At 42.9% G+C, this 23,846-nt stretch overlaps 1 protein-coding gene across 1 annotated transcript in view; it reads left to right on the forward strand.

The window, feature by feature from the left end:
- Positions 1-23,846, forward strand: part of ANKH (ANKH inorganic pyrophosphate transport regulator) — a 161,474-nt gene that overhangs the window by 92,484 nt on the left and 45,144 nt on the right. The window contains exons 2-4 of the mRNA XM_004059029.5: positions 9,642-9,858; positions 20,205-20,323; positions 22,850-22,933. Of these exons, the coding sequence (XP_004059077.1) occupies positions 9,642-9,858; positions 20,205-20,323; positions 22,850-22,933 (420 nt within the window). The remainder of the gene's footprint in view (positions 1-9,641; positions 9,859-20,204; positions 20,324-22,849; positions 22,934-23,846) is intronic.

A 23,846-nucleotide genomic window follows, 5' to 3' on the forward strand; every position in this document is an offset into this window, starting at 1 on the left:
CCAGCAACTCTCAAAGCCCAAGTAGAATTCTACAAATACAGTTAAGAGTGGAATAGGTCAGTCAGGTGAATCCAAGGCTAGAGATTTGCAGGCAGTGAGTTGCGGGTTTTGGCAAGAGTGGGGTTAAGTGATGACCCTGAAGTGTAGGCTGCAGTAGTAAGGAAGGGAAGACAGGAGGAGCAATGAGAGGGAAAGTGGGGAGTCGAGAGAGTGACAAGCTTAATGAAGTTTAGAATCGAGGGAGTGGGAGAAATAGAGCTGAAAGGGCAGAAATTGCAGCCGGAGATTTTAACTGAAATTTGAGAAGGGGAGCAACTCTGGATGGTGGAAGCAAAGGTGTGGCCACAAGAGTGGGCACTTGAAGCAGAGTAGAGGTCACTGGCGTGGAGGAGGTCAAAGAACTCAGAGGGCATTTGGTGGGTTCACCAGACGCATATTGACATGCCTTCCCTGCAGAGTTGAGATGCAGAGGAGACTCTGAGCCAAGTGGCAGGGTCCCCAGTGAAAATCTAAGGGACTAGAAGGGATCAACTTCTCCATTTGGAACTCTAAGATGAGAGAGGAATATGGCTAGGGGTGTGAATCTCAAAAAGCAGGGAGTTTACAGGAGAGCAGAGATCCATTGGCTGGAATGGTGTGGACAGCAAGAATGCACAGCTACCGCCAGGACTGCGAGGATCAGGATGACTCCAGGCTGGGTGCTGCAGGTGCCCTCACCTTCCTGTTGCCCAGCTCTGGGGTTGCCAGGAATTTCAGCTGCTGGGTGACAGCAGCAGTCAAAGGCCATGCAGTGCCATCTCAGGTGGAGGTAACACAAGTGGCAGAGGCAGGGAGGTGCTGTTCACTGGAGCGGGACTGCAAGGCTTTTGCCCAGGGCCTTATAACCATGATGGAACCTGCAGGAAGCATGGAAAGGGACATTCTCCTCCAAAGGCCCAGAGGAATCAGACTAGGGGACCACTCTGTTACTGTGGCCGGGGTGGGCTCATGGGCCCAACTTATGTACTGAACCCCAAAAGATAATCTGTCTACACATCAGTGCTTCATAGGTTTCCCAGACAGGAGATGAGCTGAGCAGCTTGTACACCAGACCTCCTCTCAGCGAGGACGGGTTACCACCTGGACCCGTGCCCCAGGGGCACAGCACTCCTTCCCACTTGCAAGGAATGCTTGTTGCTAGCATTAGCATAAAATGACTGGCAGGATTGGGGTGAATTGGTGCCTCCTGTCCTGAGGAATCTCAGACTACAGTATAAAGATATTTCTGGTCTCTAGATCTGAAGTTTACGATGTTGGCGTCTCTTTTAGGATTTAATGATCTAGACAGCTCATACCAGGGAGATCAGTTCATGTCTGTGGGATTTGGTAAACATTTCCGTGGAGGTTATATTTTTTACTTTTTAATATCCTGTGGTTTTGTTAACTTACTGTGGAAAAAAAATCAGGCAACAGAACACAGTGAACCTGGTAGATACTGGGAGATAGAAGGGCTTGCATGACTCACTCAATACTTTCTGGACCCAGATATGTTTGTTTTTTTTGTTTGTTTGTTTTTTGTTTTTGTGATGGAGTTTTGCTCTTGTCACCCAGACTGGAGTGCAATGGCGCAATCTCGGCTCACTGCAACCTCCACCTCCCATGTTCAAGCGATTTTTCTGCCTCAGCCTCCAGAGTAGCTGGAATTACAGGTGCCCCCCACCATGCCCGGCTAACTTTTTTTATATTTTTGGTAGAGACAGGGTTTTGCCATGTTTGCCAGGCTGGTCTCAAACTCCTGACTTCAGGTGATCCACCTGCCTCGGCCTCCTAAAGTGCTGGGATTACAGGCGTGAGCCACTGCACCCGACCCCAGATATGTTTTTAAGTCAGCCATTCCACATTGCTAAGTGCCCATTGCGTAGAGAAGACTGATCTGAAATGCCTTGTGCCATGCACCTGGGGCCAGACCCAGGCTGTGATTAAAGGGCGGCTTCATATTTAGAATTGTTGGAGTGCTGTTAAATCTGGCTCTAATCTAAAGTAAAGTGTCTTTACTTCGGAAACCCCATGAATGTTTAGAGACTTGCCTTTAAACAGTGAACCTCTGCCCTGGTGAATGTCTTGGCCGTCTGCCTCAAGGCCTAATTCATGCTGGAGACATCCTAGACACTTTCTTTGCTGAATTTCGTGACCATAGCTATTCCTCTTTACCAGACACAGCACCTTCTTCCTGGTCTTGGCTAGAGATGCAGCAGTATTTGGGACTGACATTACCTGAAGAGCACTTCCTATCCAAGTAACTGAACTACAGCACTGTCACAACGCTGGCATGACATAGAAGGCTCGCCACATCCTTCATGTGTTTAGATTTACTCCTAGTGTGCTGTGGGGGCCAAATCGTGGACTCTTTTTTCCTATCTCTGTTCTTTCTAGATGATCTTGTTCAGTCCCCTAGCTTTAAATTCTATCTGTAGGCCAATGACCTCCAAATGTATATCCATAGCCCAGACCGACCCTCCGGACTCCAGACTCACAGAGCTGACTCTCTCATACAACTTCTCTATTTGGAATCCTAGTGGGCATCTCAAATCCAATATGAGGCTGCCAATGGCACTCTTGCTTTTTCCTCTCAAACCTTCCCTCTCTCATTTCCTCAACCCAGAAAATTGCTGCAGCACTTGATCAGTGACTCAAGCCAGAAAGCTCAGCAGTCATCATCAGGTTCTCCCTCTTTCTCATGCCCAGGAGGATGCGGGGGGCGGCCCCCTGCCCACACTCTGCTCCCTGGGAAGAAACGTGGGAAGCATGAGCCAGGCGTCGGGACCCAAGCCAAGTGTAGTCCCTGCCACACCCATTTGCTTTCCTTCCCACAAGCTCTCCAGTCAGGCCACTCTCCCTCTCTACTACTCGCCCTCGGCCAAGCCTCACCTTGTCTGGCCTGGGTTACCACAGGGCCCTTGGCCTCTGTGTCTCACATCCCTCTCCAACCCACTTCTATCACAAAGGCCAGTGGCAGCCCCTGTCCTGCCTCTGCCCAGACCTTTAATGGCTTCCCACTGCTCTTGCAGCAAAATACATGTTCTTCACTGCCACCTAGAATCATCTCAGCATTGCCTGCTTGTCCAAACCCACCTTCTACACCTCTCTATTTCTCTTACTGGCCTCCCTTCTGTTCCTTAAATATACTAAGCCCTCCTGCAGGCCTGTACCTGCCTCCAGCTCTTTATGCACCTGGCTCACTCTTGGTCTTTGGGTCCCAGCTCAAACGTCACCTCTTTAGAGGGGTTGCCTTGTGTACCTAAATAAGCTCCTGCAAAAAATGTCCAGCCATTGGCACATAGTAGGCCCCCTTATCCATGGGTTCACGTCTGCAGGTTCAGCTACCTGCAGTCAATCACAGTCTGAAAATTGTGCAGTATTTTGAGAGAGAGACCACATTGACATAACTTTTATTACAGTATATTGTTATAATTGTCCTATTTTATTGTTATTGTTGTTACTCTTACTGTGCCTAATTTATAAATTAGACTTTATCATGCTTTGGGAGGCAGAGGCAGAAGGATCACTTGAGCCTGGGAGTTCAGCCAAGACAAGCCTGGGCCACACAGCAAGACCCCATCTCTACAAAAAAATTAATAAAAGTAAAAAATTAACCAAATGTGATGGTGCACACCTGTAGTCCCAGCTACTCAGGAGGCTGAGGCAGGAGGATCACTTGAGCTCAGGAGGTTGAGGCTGCAGGGTGAGCTGTGATTTTGCCACAGTTCTACAGCTTGGGTGACAGAGGAAGACCCCATCTCAAAAAAAGAAAAAAAAAGGGGGACTTATGTGTGTGTATGTATAGGAAAAAACATAGTATATATAGAGTTGGGTACTCTCCGAGGTTTCAGGCATCCACTGGGGGTCTTGAATCATACTTTCTGTGAATAAGGGGCACCTATGTATTTTTTTTTGTCTTCAGTACATATCACAGTAAATGTTTATTCTATTTGTATACATTTTACTTCATTCTTCCAAATATTTATTGATCATCTGTCTTGAGATGCCCTACCACCCCCCATGTTGTAGGTCTGGGGATGTAGCAGTGAAACAAAGGTCTCTGCTTTCTGGAGCTTACATTCAGGTAGGGCAGTCAGGCAAGAAAATAAATAACAAGTAAAGATGTGATACAATGTTAGGAAGTGAACATGCGATGAAGAAAAACAGGGTGAGCAAACAGAGACAGATAAAGCAAACAGTAGGTGACTGAAGGACGTATAGTAACTTAATGATTAGCCAGGCATTGTGGTGGGCGCCTGTAATCCTAGCTACTTGGGAGGCTGAGGCAGGAGAATTGCTTGAGCCTGGGAGGCGGAGGTTGCAGTGAGCCGAGATCACGCCACTGCACTCCAGACTGGGCGACAGAGCGCGACTGTGTCTCGAGGAAAAAATAATAATAATAATAATGAATGGGAGCAAATCACAAATAAATGGGCAACAGGTGGTTTATTCAATAAGTGATTTTGAAGTAATACACTAGTTGGAGACAATTAGTTTTAATCCATAACTCACTTCATAAGTTTCAGGAAGATTAAAAAGTGTGCGAGTGAAGCCATAAATTAGAACAAATTTATCCTGTCTATGGCGGGGTAAGAATGGCAAATCCAAAAGCATAGAAACAAACTCCATAAAATGATTGACAGACTGCATGATAACTGAATGTTTCTGGTATCAAAAGAAAACATGGAACTAAGCAGTGAACACACTGGGGGAAACATTTGCTCCAGATGGGGATAACAAAGTGCTAGTAATATGAATGTAGCTCATGTCCTCAATTCTGCAGCTTTTTTCATACTTTTGAATGTTTCTTGAAATTGGGATGATTTTCAAATAATGTGTATATTTAATGTGGTCATTAAAAACATGAAATCAATGGCATTTCTTACAAGCAATAATATCTTGCAGGTAAAATGTGATTTTAAGAAGTGTTTCTTTAAAAATTAGTTCATGCAATTAGTATGGACACTTAAGTTCATGGTAGAAAATAGCCAATTCATTCGTTCATTCAACAAATAATGGAGTGTTTACAATGTCGCCTTGGCAACAAGGGGGTAGGTGAACAGCAGTAAACAAAAGCGGCAAAAATCCTTGCTTTCAAGCGCCTGTCAGCCAGCCACTGCTTCGTGCCCTGTGCACTACCTACCTTGCTTCTCAAATCAGTTGGGTTATTTTAGGGAGAATAAGTATTTTAGCCAAGGCCACTCAGCGCTTAAGTGATAGAAGCAGATTCCAACTCAAGCCTGCATGGCTTTAAACCCTGTGTTCTTTCCTCAAATTACCATAATTGTTGGGCTAAATGAAACTTTCTCACTTTGTCTCACTGACAGAGCTTTCATTACCTGGGCCCTCTCTCTTCCCACCTGCCTCAGCACTGGCTTGAGGACTCAAGTCCGGGAACTGTTGGTGGAAATAGAAGGCATTTCAGTGGATGCCTCAGCCCGGGCTGGTGTGTTTTTAGCAAAAAAAAAAGAATGCTTTGCCAAGAAGACACATAAAATGTCTAGTCCTCCATTATTTAGGTGCCCTATGAGATGCTTTTAAATTTTTGCCAAATAATAGATACCATCCAAGATTAACACATTCGAGCAATAAGCACAAGTAAACAAATGACAATCCTAAATTTTGGGAAGTATGGGAAAGAGAAAGAACAAACCACATGCTATTGTTGATGTCTGAGAAATAGATGATTAGAAGCTGTCCTAAATGGAGTTCTCTAGAAACAAAACCTGTGTGTATGGGAGGAAGCAGGATAGGTGGTGGGGAAAAGTGCATAGAGGATGTGGTCCCCACTGGAGACTGGCTTCACCCTGATCCCAGGGAGAACTCTGGAGCATGAATTGTACCACAGTGGTCCCACTTGGAGGCAGGGACACTGATCTTACACACCCCAGTGTATAAAATCAGCCAGTGGCTTCGTGCTGACTGGAACTATGGTGGATGCATCAGATGAGTTTCACCGATGCATAATGGCTGGGAGTAGGTCTCCCTGACAAGAAGACAGCTGTGAGCCATTAGTGGCCTATTCCCAACATCTGGGGATGGGTCCACTGCCAGGTAAAGGATAGAGGATCTGGGTGAGACACCAATAGTGTCCCCTACAGAAGGCCAAAGGGAATTAATTGGGTAAATTGTCAAGTGGTAAGTTTTGCACATAGATAGGAGGAGGCCTTAGACTAGAGATGTTTGCTGAGCACAGGCACTTGTTATAAAGGAGCTTTTTGATTTTTATTTTGTTTTAGGTGTTAATGTATTCCATCAGGGAAAATTTGTTTCTAAGAAAGGCATCATGGCAGGTGTGCTCTGCAGAGGCTAAGAAGGTTCTTATGGAAGTTTTCACCGTTATTAGTGGAAAACAGGAAAACAATTAGAGATAAAATTGGAAACAATTATCAGAAGCTAGCTTATATAATACCAACTGAGTCAGAAAAATGATAATGAGTTCCTACGGCTAGCATACATTTTTATTCTAGATTTTTCTAAAAATTATATTTCACATTGATATTTTCCTGTAAATACATTTTTTCCTAACAGTTTTGCAGAGAATGTCAACTCTTAAGTTTTCATTCTGCCAGCCAGCTGTGTCTCCTGGTAGAGGAATGAAACAAAGGCACAGAATGTGAAGCCCTCGAGTTTTGCCGAGTGGCTCTGCCTGTGCTTCTGCCAGTCTGTGACACTGGATTACATGTAGGGACCACAGCCTAGATCAGCCCTTGAAACCAAGGAATAACTTGAAGTGTAACATGAAATACCTCCTTTCATAGATTCTGAGGCACACTCCTTCCACCTCCATATTTTAGTAACTCTGAAATCTGGATACATCTTACGATCAATGACATCCAATTATAATTGGGAACGGTTTTTTGTTTTGTTTTGGTTTTTTTGTTTGTTTGTTTGTTTGTTTTTTGAGACACAGTCTCACTCTGTTGCCCAGACTGGAGTGCAGTGACACGATCTCAGCTCATCGCAACCTCCACCTCCCGGGTTCAAGTGACTCTCAGCCTCCCGAGTAGCTGGGATTATAGGTGCATGCCATCATGTCCAGCTAATTTTTGTATTTTTAGTAGAGACGGGGTTTCACCATGTTGGCCAGGCTTGTCTTGAACTCCTGTCCTCAAGGGATCTGCCCATCTCAGCCTCCACAAGTGCTGGGATTACAGAAGTGAGCCACCGCAGCCAGCTGGAACACTTTTTCTTTCTTAGTGGTGTAACTAATAATGTACCTTACTGTCGTGTCAGACCCATATTGACTTCAATAGGGATGGCACCGTGTTCAAGAGGCCAAAGAAGCGACCCAGAGCCAGTGAATGAGACCTAAACCCTGTTTACTGAGGGGACTTAAATACAGGGAAGTCCAGCGGTGGCAGGCCGGACAGGAGAGCTGCTACCATTTGTAAAAAGCATGCAGTTTATGTAGATCAGCTGCGTCAGCATTCTTGGAGTATGTTTAAGTTGTTATTCTTATCAGGTGCATCTACCATGCAGGGTCGTTCTCAGGGTATGCTGAAGTTATTGCTATCAGATGTGTCTGCCATACACTTACAGTCTATAGTATCAGATTCAGTGAAACACAATGGTGAATTGAGTTTACTTTGTTTTGTCATAATGTAGTATGATTCTTATATATGTTTGAAGATTAGTTCTTGAATCTTTTGTTGTATTCAGTCTTTCCTCTTTCAAGCGCCCGTTGGCTCCTTTGGTATTGTTGAGATTAGCTCTACCCAGTATAGCAAGGCAGCTCTCAGACTATGGCTATAACCATATATTTGTAGGGAAAATTATCAACAGCTATCTTGATTAATAGAAATAGGAAATAGACAGGAAAAGTGCATTTCTTTCATTTCTTCTTTCAGTTTACATAGCAGAGACTATGAGTTCTATGAATGTGACTGTGTCTCTATTGGATGAGTGACAAATGGCAGGGCCAAGACTTTAGCATATCTTTTTTCTTAAAAATATGTTGTGGATATATGTCATTCTGCATTTGTCAGAATCCACAGAATGTACAATATACCAAGAGTAAGCCCTAATGTAAACTACATTACACTAGTCACCCCTATCCACAGTTTTACTATCCATGGTTACAGTTACCCGTGGTTGACCAAGGTTCAGAAATATTAAATGGAAAGTTCGAGAAATAAACAATTCATAAGTTTTAAATTGCATGCCATTCGAGTAGTGTAATGAAATCTCTCACCATCTTGCTTCATCTCTTCCTCATCACAAGGAGTACAGTAAGATATTTTGAGAGAAAGACCACATTGATAAAACTTTTATTATAGTATATTGTTAATAATTATTCTGTTTGATTATTATTGTTGTTAATCTCTTACTGTGCCTAATTTATAAATTAAACTTTCTCATAGGTATGTATATATAGGAAAAAACATAGTATATATAGGAAAAAACATAGGTACTTTCCATGGTTTCAGGCATTCACTGGGGGTCTTAGAATGTATCCCCTAAGGATAAGGGGGGACTACTGTCTGGTCTTTGAGTAATAATGATGTGTCCATGTAGATTCATTGATTGTAAGGCATGTACCACTCTGGTGTGGGATGTTGATAGCAGGGGAGGCTCCGTGTTTGTGGGGGGCAAAGGATATATGGCAATGCTCTGTACTTTCTGCTCAATTTTACTGTGAACCTAAAACTGCCTTAAAAACAGTCTGTTTTTAAAAAATATATAACTATACAGAAAGCTGACTCTTCTACTTAGTTTCCTGTTCCTAATGACAGATGCAATGTTCTAGAGGCATTTTAGTCGGAAAGCTCTCTCTACCTGGACATCCATTCCCACTGGTCTGCTGTTACTGATTTGTCTTCGGGGTGGGAAATTTAGTTTGGAAGTACCATCCCACCAAGGCCTGCAGTGCCTAAGAGCGTCTCTCTTGGAGGATGGTTAAAGTAGTCAGGGTATTTTACAACCACATCTTCCTGCACAACCATTATCCAAAAACATTTATTTTTTAGTCTAAAGGTGTTCTTTTCATATTTGTCTGTGTAGAGCTCAGGAATGTATTTCAGGTTAAAATATAGTAGGAATCAGGTAAACAACATGCATGAATGAAGAATATAATAAATTCTTTCAGTACCTTTTTTCATAGCATAGAGCTCTGCTATGAAGAATACATAACATATACACAGTATTTAAGATTACATGTGCACACATGAACACACACACACACACACACCACCCCTTCTTTAAAGAAAAAAGAACCCATCCCCTTGATATAAACTGTTAAGACTCATTTTCGGAATGTCTCTTGCCATTATGTCAATTCAGCCTGCAAACAAAATTTAACATTTTTGTTTTTTTAAAAAAATCAACTTTTAACCAAAACTTCTTAGAATTATTTTTCAATATTAGCATAAAATATTTGTTGGTGTTTTGCTATTATTTTAACTGCAGTGGTCAGGTATCTCCTTCACAAAAAGAAACTCAAATTGAAGCTGATGTAAATGAATATGAAAACCAATCACCTTTATCCAATTACATGAGATGCACCCTATAAGCTGCTTAGTGTTTCTATAGAAACGTGATCTGCTGAATTTCATCTTAGAGGTATGATTCCCCAGAGAAGAGATGACATTTCTAATGCTTGTGGGTTTTTTCCCCCTTCCCAGGCCTTGAACCGGGGCATTGCTGCTGTCAAGGAGGATGCAGTCGAGATGCTGGCCAGCTACGGGCTGGCGTACTCCCTCATGAAGTTCTTCACGGGTCCCATGAGTGACTTCAAAAATGTGGGCCTGGTGTTTGTGAACAGCAAGAGAGACAGGACCAAAGCCGTCCTGTGTATGGTGGTGGCAGGGGCCATCGCTGCCGTCTTTCACACACTGATAGGTGAGGCCACCGACCGCCACTGACGAATCTAGCTTTGGCAATTTCTTATTCCTTTTCATTGATTTAAATGTATTTATTGAGATAAGTGGTTTCTTCACTAATTATCAAATGTTTCTTATGAGATTTTCAGGGGATAGAAGGAAAGCGCTTGTGCTCCTAGCTTAAGACAATAATGTGTTTTTTCTGGGGAGCTGTAGTTTTGTGTCTCTGATTCCCAAAGTGAAAAGCAGTGATTTCATTAGTAGGCGATTACATCTAGGAATAACATTTGGTAAGGCCAATAACATAGCAGGTGCTTTCGTTAGAGATATGTGTGCATCATTGTACTGGGTCATTAAATCTTAAGAATAAAAATAGAATGACTTATTTAGAATTAATGCTTATTAGCAGTGAGAACAAATGACAGATTGTTCTATTTATTAATTTGTTCTAGGATCTTATTCTATTTTATTCAAAGACAAGACTAAATGCTCTTGTGATAGCATTCTTTCCATGAAACAACAGGAAAGCTGTATCATACATACAGTGACTGGCTTCCAGTTTAACCAAGACCCTGGAAAAGCAGCTTTCCTTCAGGGCTGGAGTTCTGCTGCTGCTTTCTTGGTGGGGATAAAGCCTTCAGGGCATGACTTCCGTTGTGGCTTTAAAACAGCTTTGCTTACCTGGCATAAAAATTGAGTGGTACCTCTACTGAAACCAGTTACATAAAACACTGTGAATGACACTTCATAAACCCATTGTGTACCTTAAAATTGTTACTGATTGTTTAAGACGCGTGACTGTCAGTGGTGAATAAAGGAACCAAAAGATTAACCCAGACCGTTTACAGTGTGTTTGCATGGCAGCTAATGCTTACTCACATAACTGCGAATCTGAAAGTAAATAAGGTAAGGCCTTTGTGGTTTTCCTTTTTAATGTGACATAAAATTTTGTTCTAAGAACATTGTGGAAGAGAGCGCATCTGCTGATGGACCAGACATTCAGCCAAAGCGTTGATATTGATCCTTTAATTTGTGCTCAGAGCTTCAGGGCATGGAGTAAAGAGGAGCTGCCTCTCATTTCCTCAGTTTATGCCCTGAAGGCTAACTGTGGACTGTGCACATGTACTTGTATTTGAAGTAAATTTCTGCTACATTTGACCTGAGCCATTTTCAAAGAATACACGTACAGTATTTGGGGGAAAAAAAAGCCATATATTTTGTAAAATAAGGGGCTTCCTTAAATAAGCAAATGAGTTCCCTTTGTTACTAGCTCTTTTTTTACTTGGACTTATAAATAATCCAACATTCCCTATTTAGCCATGGTTGGATGAGACTTTGGGACTAAACAGCTAATTATCAGTTGTCAGTAATTCTGGAAGAGAAAAGCTAAGCATCCCGTGTTATTGCAATTGTCGGGAAGAAAATGTGGTCATTAAAATAAAAATCAATGTCATTTTAGTTTTTCAATTTTAAAATAGAATTATAAAATTTTAAATTTAAACCAAAATGGTTTTCTGTATCTCATATATATTTAATAATCATTATTAGTTTTTATACTTTTGCAATCACAGCATTTTTCTATCCACCAAACAAATGTTTTCCACAGTTGCTACGAAAGCACATATGAATTTCTTTTGAACATCTGAAAATCAGATCTTAATGATGTACCCTTTTCTAGAGTGTTGGCCTCCTTACCATTTTCTGCCTAAGTCTTTAGCCGCTCTCTTGCCTCTGCCATCTGCTACGTCGGGCATCTTTGTTCACCTTTCTGCCTCTGTTTTTAGTAATCCTGTAAGCTTTTCTATATCCAGATCCTGCCCATTTTGTTTCCCATAATCGTGGCCACAAGCTCCATGATGGAATGTTGCTCCCTCTCCACCCCCCAGCCATTCTTCCCACCACTTTCCTGTGTCATTGAACGTTGCCCTTCCAATGGCAGTCTCTATGCATCACCTATATTTGACGCTTACACCCATTTTCATTTCCTAGTAATGCTGAAAACAGCTACTTACATTTCTACTTCAGCAGTCAGCTCCTGGATAACTATGTGTGTGACAGGGGAACACTGACATAGATAAAACAGAAAAGGAAATACTCCAAGTATATTTGACTCAAAAAGCCATTGTATGATTTCAAGCAGTCTTCCTGATTATATTTGCTTGGGCTGATATTGAAATGAGCATATATTCCCTACATGTACAGCTCCTGGGTGGGGCCTACAGTAAGTACAGGAAGCTTTGTATTATAAATTCAACATGCTGAATTCACAGAGTGTGAATATAAATCAGATACATCTAGGTTTAAACTAATTTCTTTCTATTCTTTTGTCCAGGCAAAAGTAGTTGAATTGCCTTCAACATTTCTTTAAGTGCTAGTTTCCCATCACCTTAATGAATTTATTTCCTTTTAGCAAGTTCTTCTAATTTTTCAAAGGCATTTATTTTCAACATGTGAGAGCATAGAGCAGGAAGAGATTCTTTCTTTTTGGGGTTGGGACAGGCCTCATGGATTGAGTCATTTCTTAACCGTCTCTGAAGGATGAATTGCATTTCAGCACTTTTCTTCAGTTTGATTGTTTGTTTGTTTGTTTTTGAGACAGAGTCTTGCTCTGCTGCCCAGCCAGGAGTGCAGTGGTGTGATCACAACTAACCGCAACCTTGAACTCATGGGCTCAATCAATTCTCCCACCTCAGCCTCTTGAGTAGCTGGGACTACAGATGCATGCCACCACATCTGGCTAATTTTTGTATTTTTTTTTTGTAGAGATAGGGTTTTGCCATGTTGCCCAGGCTGGTCTTGAATTCCTGAGTTCAAGCGATCTGCCTACCTGAGCCTCCCAAAGTGCTGGGATTACAGGCATGAGCCACCACACCTGGCCAGCACAACACTGTCTAATTTTTCCTTATCTTTGATACAAAATGGAGTCAAGAATTTGCCCTGTGCGCTATAATGAATATTTTGCTATAGCCATCTAAAATCATCCCAAGGTGATGTTCTCTATCTTAGACTTTTTTCCCCCAGTCTGGATGAACTTCGACCCTTCATACTTTTCACTATTTACTAATAATTTACCAATCCCTGGAGGGTCTTCTTCACTTAGAAGGGATTTCAAATGTGGACATTGCCAGCTCTGAAAAATCAGTTGCAGATGTGGCTTCTCACTTTCACTAACGCAGTGTCCCCTCTGTGCATCAATTAATGGGTCACAGCAGGATGATTGAGATAGGCTCAGGTCAAAGAGCACTAAAAGCTTTCGTAGTGTCATCCCTCATTCATTGGGTTTGCCCCAATAAAGGAAAGAACCTTCTACTAGGTCCTTTTCATTAGATTTACTGTAGTTAAGGAATTCTTTTTCCTTACGTTTCTTTTCTTTTTTTTTTCTTGACCCCACTATTGAGCTAGGCATTCTCCCATCTTTGAGAACTTTGTGCTTGGTAATGGATTTCCCCAGACAAGGCTGGGTTAGATACCACTGACCACTCAGACACTTCCCTGGGAATGCTTGGTGGAGATTGTGAGGGAAAGATGCCCCCAGAGAATGTGCCCAGCAACTCTTCCCACCCAGGCAAACCTTGTGCAATGAGCCAATAGAGCAGACACTTGGAATTGTGTTGGACTGAGAGAATTGAAGTCTAGAAGATCCACTGGACAAGAGTTACTGCCCATACTATGCACACCCATAGCCTGGCTCTAGATACCCAAATTGCACGAGCCTTGGGAGTATTTCTTGGCCCTTGTTGAACAGCTGCAAGTATCTCTTTTTTAGCTTAACCATAGCCACGACTTCTCTCATGGACCCATGTATGAGACACCATTTTTTAAAACTGCATTGTCCTGCTAGATTAAGTTACAAAACAAAAACGAAGAGTACAGAGCCTGGGGTTTGCCATCACCACACCTTCATTTAGGCCAGTGGTTGTGCTGCATGGAGGAAAGCGTGCTGACCTTGCATTTGGCTCCATTTGGGTCCAAATTAATTTCACGTGCGTGGAAATTAGTATTGCCTAACCTCCTAATTCACGAAGATGTCGAAACCGCTGCTGTGGATTTTAACTTTCTTTACACGTTTATTCTTGACAGTAACCTGTAAGGCCCTTGCCATGTTCTGAAGCTTCCTGGGTAGTCAGCAGAATTCAGGGGAACAAAACTGCAGGTTCCTGTGCCCTTCCAGTGAGCCATTGGAATAATTTCTGGACCAGTTCTGTTTGCCAGACTTCTCTTTTCAAACTTTCCCATTATTCATGGGTTATTAACCAGCTCTATAAAGGGTGAATTAGTATAATTTGCCATAATTTAAACCAACGAGGGTGCTGGAAGTGAACAGACAGTGTCAGTATAGTCTCACAATTTATTGTCATGTAAAAAACCACCCCGATCCTCAGTGGCTCAAAACACAAGCATTTATTTTTGTTTGCAAGACTGCAGGTTGGCTGGGTGGATCTTTGGAACTTGACTAGGCTCAGGCCTCTATGGTCAGCTGAGGGCCAGGAGGTCGCTCTGCTGACCTTGGTGGGCTCCTTGTTGGCGAACATCTGGCCAGCCTAGATGGCCTCTGTTGGGACAGCTAAGCTCTCCTCCACATAGTCTCTCATCCTCCACTAGCATTGCCTGGGCTTTTTTAGATGGCTGTGGTGACACTCCAAGTGAAGGGACAGAAGCACACATGACGGCTCCCTGAGGCCAGGAATCAGAACGGGCCCACCATCACTCCCACCGCACACTGCTCACCAAAACAAATCACTGGCCAGCCCAGATTCAAGGCGAGGGGAATAGAGCCTAACTTTTGGTGTGAGGAACTGCCAAATCATGTGACAAAGAGTGGGGATATAAGTAGGAGGGAAGACTCAGGGATATTTTTGCTACCAGTATATCCCAGTCACTTTTTTTTTTTTAATTAATTAATTTATTTATTTATTTTCCACTCTGTCACCCAGGCTAGAGTTCATTAGTGTGATCTCGGGTTATTGCAACCTCCGCCTTCCAGGCTCAGGCATTCTGCTGCCTCAGCCTCCCAAGTAGCTGGGATTACAGGCACCTGCCACCTCACCCAGCTAATTTTTGTATTTTTAGTAGAGACGAGGTTTCACTATGTTGGCCAGGCTGGTCTCGAACTCCAGACCTCAGGTGATCCACCCGCCTCAGCCTCCCAAAGTGCTGGGGTTACAGGCATGAGCCACCGTGCCCAGCCTCCCAGTCACTTCTTTTGGGGGTTATGGATTTCAACATTTATTCAATCAGCACACTGGGCTAGATCCTGAGAATTCAAACATGAATAAGAAATGTTCTCTAGAAAGAAGCAGATCTCCTGCAATAAATTATTCCGAACCCCACTCCACCAAGTCTTGATGCCAGTGAGATAGAATTCTTGTACTTGCATTAAAATTTCACAATTACTTTACTTACATTGTGCATGGGTTTATGGTATCTCTTCAAGACCTAGGTGATATTTATGCCCCCCATCCCCCACACTGGACAAGTGTTGCCTAGTGTAGATTATAGATGGGTGATATTAAATGTCTGTGTCCCAGCCCATATGCAGGAAACTGTCCTCTTCACAGCTGTGTTAGTGTGTGCAGTACCTGATGCATACAAGTCACTCAACGTGTATTTATCGAAGTGATTTAAATATGGCCTATCAGCCATGTAAACACACATACCTTGGAAATGATACCCTAGAAGCACAGGGGTGAAATTACCTGCTCCGTGAAAAGCCTCGCAAGCTGGTCACAGTGGGTCAACAACAGTACCTGTGAGACTTTTAAACATTGAGGACTTGGGAATTTGAATTAGAATAATGGTTCTCAGATTTGCCTATTGGATGTGGAAAAATGTATGTAGACTTATTTCGGTTCATATTAACATTTTATGGTTTGTAACAGCTCCTGGATGAACAGGTTTGAGAACCACTGATTCAGAAAGAGCCCATGGCCCTGGCTGGCTGAGGTCAGTGGACCCGTGGATCTGAAGGGCACTTTCTGTGTCCCTTGTTTAGGAGGGTCAAAGCTGTCCACCTGTAAACAGGTCAAGTCAGTGTCTTCTTGCTGTTGCAATATCATAAAATTTGTTTACATCTGTTCAAAAACCTTGTTTAATTTTTTTTGTAATGTTCTGCTCTTCATAAGGAATACAAGCTGTTTTAGAACAGTCTTGGTAAGGCGGTTTATAGAAGCTGAAGGTTGCTAAATATTGCTAAGGCAGCTAGCCTGGTAATTATGGACTCTATGCAAATCACTTTAAACAAATTACCCCCCCACCCCCCCAATAGCTCTAGCTGGAAATAGCTCAGGGGCATGGGAGGGAGGGAGTCGCCCCAACAGAGTGGGTGAAAACAGTTGTTGGGATTTTATACTCACAGCTCCCAGGGTAGAATTAACCTCTATAGCTATAATCAGACTCCTCTATCATGTAGGGGAAGAGTAGATGGAAGTTAGAAAATCTGGGAGGAAAAGCTTCTTCCCTTGGCCTCCAAATATCTCCCGGAGTAGCTGAAAGAGGAAGAGACTGAAATAAAAAGAAGTTAAAAGAAGCAAAGGCAGCCTCAAGCCTCATAGGTCCCACAGTACTCTGAAACCAAGGGAGCTAGGACAAGCCCTGGATGCTGAAGAAGGCAAGAGTTGGGGATACCTTCTCGCCCAACCAGAAAGCTGGGCTGGGCTCATCCCCAGGAGAATGGATGGCGAACGCCCCAGCAGTCCTTAGACCCCATAAATATTACATGTTTACCCCAGTTACTCTGCATGAAGGCACTGTTTTTGATGTTTCTGTTAAACTATTGTAATAAGTAGCTATATTTAAGAAACTGAGGTTAAATTATATAGAGAGTTTATTTGGGCCAGGATTGAGGATTGTCACCTGGGACACACTTCCCAGTGGCCTTGGGGAGTGCTCCTTTCAGCCTTTGTTACAAGCAGGTTTTTAAAGGCAAAAGGGGCTGGGTGCAGTGACTAACGCCTGTAATCCCAGCACTTTGGGAGGCTGAGGCGGGTGGATCACCTGAGGACAGGAGTTCAAGACCAGCCTGGCCAACATGGTGAAACCCCATCTCTACTAAAAATACAAAATTAGCTTGGTGTGGTGGCACACGTCTGTAGTCCCAGCTACTTGGGAGGCTGAGACAGGAGAATTGCTTGAACCCAGGAGGTGGAGGTTGCAGTGAGCTGAGATTGCGCCACTGCATTCCACCCTGGGCGAGACAGAGCGAGACTCTGTCTCAAAGGAAAAAAAAAAAAAGGCAAAAAGGGACAAGGAATGGTCTGACACGAAGTTGCTTAACGGGAATACTCATTGATTTATGGTATAGGGTATGAATTGTGGTGTCCAGCATATGGCATTTTATGGCTACTTGGCATCAGTTCATCTGGAGCGCACATAGCAAGTGGCTTCAAGGTCATTATTCACTCAAGGTGGGAGTGAGATGTGACTGCTGTCACACATTGTCACATTTCAGTGCATCCCTAGGTCTGATAATTAAAGGGGATGCCCTTACTCAGATGAGTTTCTTTTCCTTCTCAGCAGGGAGAAGCTTATGTGTATTGATCTCTGTATTTCTGGGCACTACATGCAGACTGCAGGCCCTGCTCTCAGCTGCTGAAACTCACATGTCCCATCTGATCTTCCTGCCACCCCAGAGTTTAACATGAAAATAAGCCTGTCTCCCTCTCTCAGAAGCCACTCGTACCTGTGTTCCAGGGCTGCCGTAACAAAGTATCACAAACCGGGTGGTTTAAGCAACAGAAATTGAGCGTTTCACAGTTATGGATGCTGGAAGTCCGAGGTCAAGGTGTTGCAGGGGCGGTTCCTTCTGAGAGATATGAGGACAACTGTCATCTAGGCCTCTCCCCTAGCTTCTGGGTGTTTGCTGGCAATCTTTGGCATTCCTGGGCTTGTAGAGGAGTCACCCCGGTTTCTGCCTTCATCTTCACACTGCGTTCTCCCTGTGTGCATCTACCTCTGTATCTGAATATCCATTTTATAAGAACATCAGTCATTGGATTGAGAGCCCACTCTACTCCACTATGACCTCATCTTAACCAGTTATATCTGCAATGACCTTATTGCTAGATAAGGTCACATCCTGAGATGCCAGGGGTTAGGATTTCAATATCTGAATTTTGAAGGGACATAGTTCAGCTTACAACACTGCTGTTTCACCAATTCCATAGTCCCCAGCTTCAACCATGGCAGTCAAGTCCCCTCAGCTGGTGTTTTATAGTGACCGTAACCTTCACCAGGGGATTTTAGCTCATGAGCTATTCCTAGCCAGCCCTGTGCTCTTGCACTTGGCATTGTGTTCGTTGCTCTACTCGCCTGGCACAGCTGCCTTTACCATTGCCAGTGGCCTCAGCTGAGAGGTGGGTGTGGGGACAGCAATGTGGGCAAGGTCAGGATGGTCTCCTTGCAGATCCCTGCGCAGTGAACATTTGTTGACTGAATGAAAACACATGTACAAATAAACAGCAGCAGCAACAATAAACTTTGAACAAAATTTCCACAGTTCAGCACCCAAAGTAGATCATTTGTATGATTAAGTAACATCTTCATTCTGGCTTTGTGTTTCAGCCAGCTTAGCTCATGTCTAAATGCAATTCTCACCTGGCTGCAAAATCAGGCAGGAGCTCTCCCTCCCTGCCTTCCCAGGTCAAACCTCTGCTAATCCCCTTTTCATCTCTGCACAGCTTCTGATCCAAACGACAGGGACATCACAGCTGCCTCCTTCCATCCATGTCCCTTGCTATAACTAATCCCATCTTCCCAGGTCTCTCTTCTTTCTGCCACGTGACATGCCCTCTCTTGGATTTCTCTTCTTGATGCCTCAGTGGTTCTGATGGCCCAGCTACCACCACACCTGGCACCTTTGCTTACCTGGCAGCTGACCTTCTGGTTGTTCACCTCTACCCTGCCTGGAAGGACTAGGAGCTTTCCTCCTGCACTCTCCCCGACCTGCCCCACCTCACTCTCTGAAGATCGTAGTCATTCCAGCTTCCCACCCCTTGAAACCACTTACTCACACCTCTAATATCCATAGTTGTAAGAGAATGAAAACAGTAGGCACACTTACTGTTACAACACTCGTAAGACACTGTGAAAAACATGAAGATTATTATTTTCTTGTCTTTCTTTTCCTTTCCTTCTCTTTCCTTCCCTTTCCTTCCCTTCCCTTCCCTTTTTCCTTTCCTTTCCTTTTCTTTTTTTCCCTCCCCTTCCCTCCCCTCCCCTCCCCTCCCCTCTCCTCTTCTTTTTTCTTTTCTTTCTTATAAAGACAGGGTCTCACTCTGTCACCCAGAGTGAAGTACAGTGGCACGATCATAGCTCACTGTACCCTTTAACTCCTGGGCTCAAGCAATCCTCCTGCCTCCACCTCCCAAGTAGCTGGGACTACAGGCATGTACCACCATGCCTGGCTAATTTTTAATTTTTTTTTTTTTTGCTAGAAACAGAGTCTCACTATGTTGCCCAGGCTAGTCTCAAACTCTTAGGCTAAGCAATCTTTCTGCCTCAGCCTCCTGAAGTACTGGGATTACAGGCATGAGCTATCATGCCTGGCCTGTTATTTTTATATATAATCTAAACTTCTATCAATGAGGTGAAAAAATAGCTCAATATTTTATTTAACCTTTGCTAATAATATCTGTCAGGATTCCTGACTAATACATTAGGAGACCTTTCTCCTTCTTCCCTATTCCTATTTGACACATATGCATTCATTTAGCCCGTACTGGCTGAGTGCCTATGTTCCAGTCACTGGTAACAAATTCTGATATTGGAAGGACTACAAAAGCACCTCCGCAATGTCATTTTCCAGTGGTGCAGGACTATACCCTAAGTTGCCACCCTCTTCCCAAAAAGTGAAATAAAAGAACTGGCAAGTGTGAAAAAGCTAGCTTTAAAATTTTATGGAAAGGCATATTAACATCTAGAAATTTTCTCTTAGTAAATAATTAAGAATATGTGTAAACATTTAGCTTCAAACCTAGCCACCAAGCATTCTTTTGTAGTATCAGAATGATGGAAACCACCTCACTGTGTAACAATAGGAGACTGGGAATTCAAAGAAATAAAATGTAGAAGTATATCATGGAAAGATGTTCATGGTTTACAAAAGAGTATGTGGAATACAATCTCGTTTTTACGTTAAAACACAGAACAATAAAAGAACTTGGTGATTAGAACCCAGAGCATTCATTGGCTGTGACCCACTCTGGGTAGAGGGATGAGATTGTAGATGATTTTTTTCTATTTGCTTATCTAATTTTTCTATGACGAACAAATACTACATTTAAAATTGTTTTTAAGCTTTTGAAACAAAAAGAATATAAAGATATCCTTTTCTAAATATTTCCACATATGCCTTTCGACACTTTGCAGCTTACAGTGATTTAGGATACTACATTATCAATAAACTGCACCATGTGGACGAGTCGGTGGGGAGCAAGACGAGAAGGGCCTTCCTGTACCTCGCCGCCTTTCCTTTCATGGACGCAATGGTGAGTAGAGAAGATCGTTGGCTTTCTTTCTTTTTCTTTAACTGGTGGTACAATATACATAATATAAAATCTACCATTTTAGCTATTTTTGTGTGTACAGCTTAATGGCAGGAAGTACATTCACATTATTGTGTAACCAATCTTCAGAACTCTTCATCTTGCAAAACTGAGATTCTATCCTAATCCTCCTCGGCCCCCTCCCCAGCTCTGGGCAACCTCCATTCTACTTTGTAACTCTACAAATTGGACTACTTGAGATACCTCAAAAGAGTGGAATCATACAGCGTTTGTCCTTTTGTAATTGGCTTATTTCACTGACCGTGTCTTCAGAGTTTAACAATGTAGTAGCAGGTGCCAGAATTTCCTTCCTTTTTAAGGCTGAGTCACTTTCCAGTGAATGTCTAGGCCACATCTTGTGTATCCGTTCATCAGCTGATGGACACTTGCGTTGCTTCCACCTTTGGGTTCTTGTGACTAACGCTGCTATGAACGTGAGTGTGCAAATATCTGAGTCCTTGTTTTTGGTTCTTTGGGGTATATACCCAGAAGTGGAATTGCTGGATCATACAGAAATTTGATTTTTAATTTTTTGAGGAATTAGCAGACTGATTTTCGTAGCAGCTATACCACCATCAGAGTACTCAGGTTCCAATTGTCTGTTGACTTTTAACCAGTCCATCTTGTCAATTTATTTAATTTTGCCACAAGTTCTGGTAGGTGGCAGGAAAGCCCATTTGAAAATTTTGATGCAGATAAACAGTTCTTTTCAGATATACTCAGGATCAAAGGATCAGAATCACTTTCTGATAAACTTAGCACTTGTGTGGCACAGACACCCACAGTTTTAGAGTAAGAATCTGTTGAACATACTGGTAGGGTTTCATTATTTTAATAACCAGCTTTACCCCATTAGCTCAGGGCTGCCCACTTCCATAAATTCTTTGTCATGATTCTGAGGAGTGCTTAAACAGTGCTTTTTCATTCTCTTCTCTGTCTTATAAATATAAAAAAGACTTAGCAAAAAAAAAAAAAAAATATATATATATATATATATATATATATATTCCAATAAGGTCCAATGCTGGAAAGTAAACCCTTTCCTTTGGCTCCATTTTGAATTATTCCTGGAAGGAGACTTAAAAATATGTTAGTCTGTATAGTTTTTTTTACCACCCCCACCTCAAGTTTATATGCAGTTAGATGCATGAGGTAAGTGCATAACTGGCTTCCCTGCGGTGCCTGAACTAGCCCATGATGGTAGCCCAGTTAGAGAACTGAAGGAGGTGGCCTTTCTGACGTCCCTAAAGAGTCGAAGCCCAGCTTCCTGGACAGGTCCGTGCCATTGCTCTGAGGTCTGTCCTCCCATCTGTGTTGAAGTGGGAATCTACACACATAGAAGAATTACAGTTATACGGCGAATTCCAGGAACTCTGGACTGTTAGTAAAAGTGAATTGCAGATTCTGAAGGACCTGGTATTCCATGTCCCTTTAGCTATATTTATTTGCCATAAGAGAGTTTCTGAAATCAAATAGAACACCAGAACATTTGTAATTGGTACTCTTTTCTTCCGTGTTTCTTCTGTAAGTTCCCCCAGAGACCCTGGTATAACAGCAAGAGATGGCTTATAAAAATGAAAATAATGAACATTTATAAGGACCAGATCAACTCCTCCCTCCCCACCCCCTCACCCCTGGCAGCATGGCGCTGATATATTGGTTGGAGAGAGAATATTTAAAGCCAGCAAGCTTATTGTATGGTGGCTTTCAGACAGCAAAGCCAGCCCACAGCTGTGTTTGCAGATGGGCAGGGAATTAGCTGTTGCTCTACAAAATCTTGACATGGACCTGGGGAATAGACCCTGCTTGCCTCACTGTGCGTAGCTCAGATGAAATGTCATTTCTGTGTCAGTCCAAATCAACCTTGAAGGTAAGAAGGATGATCCTTAAACAGAGCCCGTCATGAACTTGAAACCTTCTCCAGACCTGCTGTTCCTCGGGCTTTTCGTCTGCTCATAGCATCTTCCTCCTCATTTCCCAAAGTGTCAGGTCAGATCCTGCCCAAACTTGAAGGCAAGAAAACAGTAGACCCTAACCAGTCAGTGAGCACCGGTAATGACTGTAATAACTCAGATCCAAATGAGAGCCCTCATTATGATCTGCATCACGTGGGAAGGATGCTACTTTGGGACGGAGACGCCTGAGAGAGAGAGACTGTGTTTCCTCCATTCTTGGTATTCCTTCAGCTTTCCTGCCAGGCATGCAAACCTAATAGCGCACTAGTCTACATACAATTGGTACTAAATAAATAGCTGCGTGCAGTCCTTCACTCCACTGTAAACTCTAACATGGAGCGAGCCACCAGATCAAGTTACAGTAATTTTACCAACCAAAGATTTATCAGACCTGGGCTGCTAAGGCTTTGAGGGGGTATAAAGTGTATTTCAGGAATGCCCAGTAAATCTCAACAACCAGAAACAGCATAATCCTGAAGGTGTATCTCATGCCAAATTCTTTTCTTTCTGGCAGGCATGGACCCATGCTGGCATTCTCTTAAAACACAAATACAGTTTCCTGGTGGGATGTGCCTCAATCTCAGATGTCATAGCTCAGGTAAATATGGTCTGTGTGTCAATCAGAGCTCCTCAGAGTCCCCTTCTGGCGTGTGTAACTGATGTGTGATTTATATTCATTCACTGTGCAGTACACTCTGCATTCGACCTGGTTTTGCCAGCACCGTTACATCACATAGAGACCTCAATAAATATTTGCTAAATGAATGAGAAAAGGGAACGCCCTGTAATAACAGTATGTATAATCTTGCTAGAATATGGGTTGTAAGAATTTAAATTTAAATAAAGGGGTTTTGACCTTTATTTTTAAAGAGCATGCACGTGAGATGAGCATAAAGTCATACCTAGTACCTTTCGGCATGTCTTAGGGTCACTGTGCACTTGCCTGGGTGCCCTCTGCGTGGCCTATCACTATGAAGTCTGTCACTCTGTTCTAGAGGGAGGGCTCTTAGGAATTATTCTTCAATGTTCTTATAATCCTCTGTTGTTACCATGCAGGGCTGCCATTCACAGGTCACTTCCCCACATTTAGAAGGAACCAGGAAGTGGATTCAGCTACCTTTCCACGCGGTCTGAGAAGAAGGCCTACATCCCACTTTCTGTTGGGTCCAATTCTCTGAGCCCTGGCACTCAGCCCTGGCTTTCTGTCCTTTCTTCTTCTACCAAGGATAGCGCATGAAGAATTTTAGTGGAAAAATAGATTGAATTCTTATGATTTATAAATTAGACTGAGTTCCTACAGTCAGGGATTTGGGAGAATGATTTCTTCATAGAGGAAGAGGTTAGACTATATCTCTAAATGCCTTTCCAAATTCTCATGTCTTTTTTTTTGTTGTTGTCGAGACAGAGTTTCGCTCTTGCCAAATGGCACAATCTCGGCTCACTGCAACCTCCACTACCCAGGTTCAAGTGATTCTCCTGCCTCAGCCTCCTGAGTAGCTGGGATTATAGGC

The sequence above is a fragment of the Gorilla gorilla genome, chromosome 19 (genome assembly GCF_029281585.2).
Source record: "Gorilla gorilla gorilla isolate KB3781 chromosome 19, NHGRI_mGorGor1-v2.1_pri, whole genome shotgun sequence".
Taxonomy (NCBI): domain Eukaryota; kingdom Metazoa; phylum Chordata; class Mammalia; order Primates; family Hominidae; genus Gorilla; species Gorilla gorilla.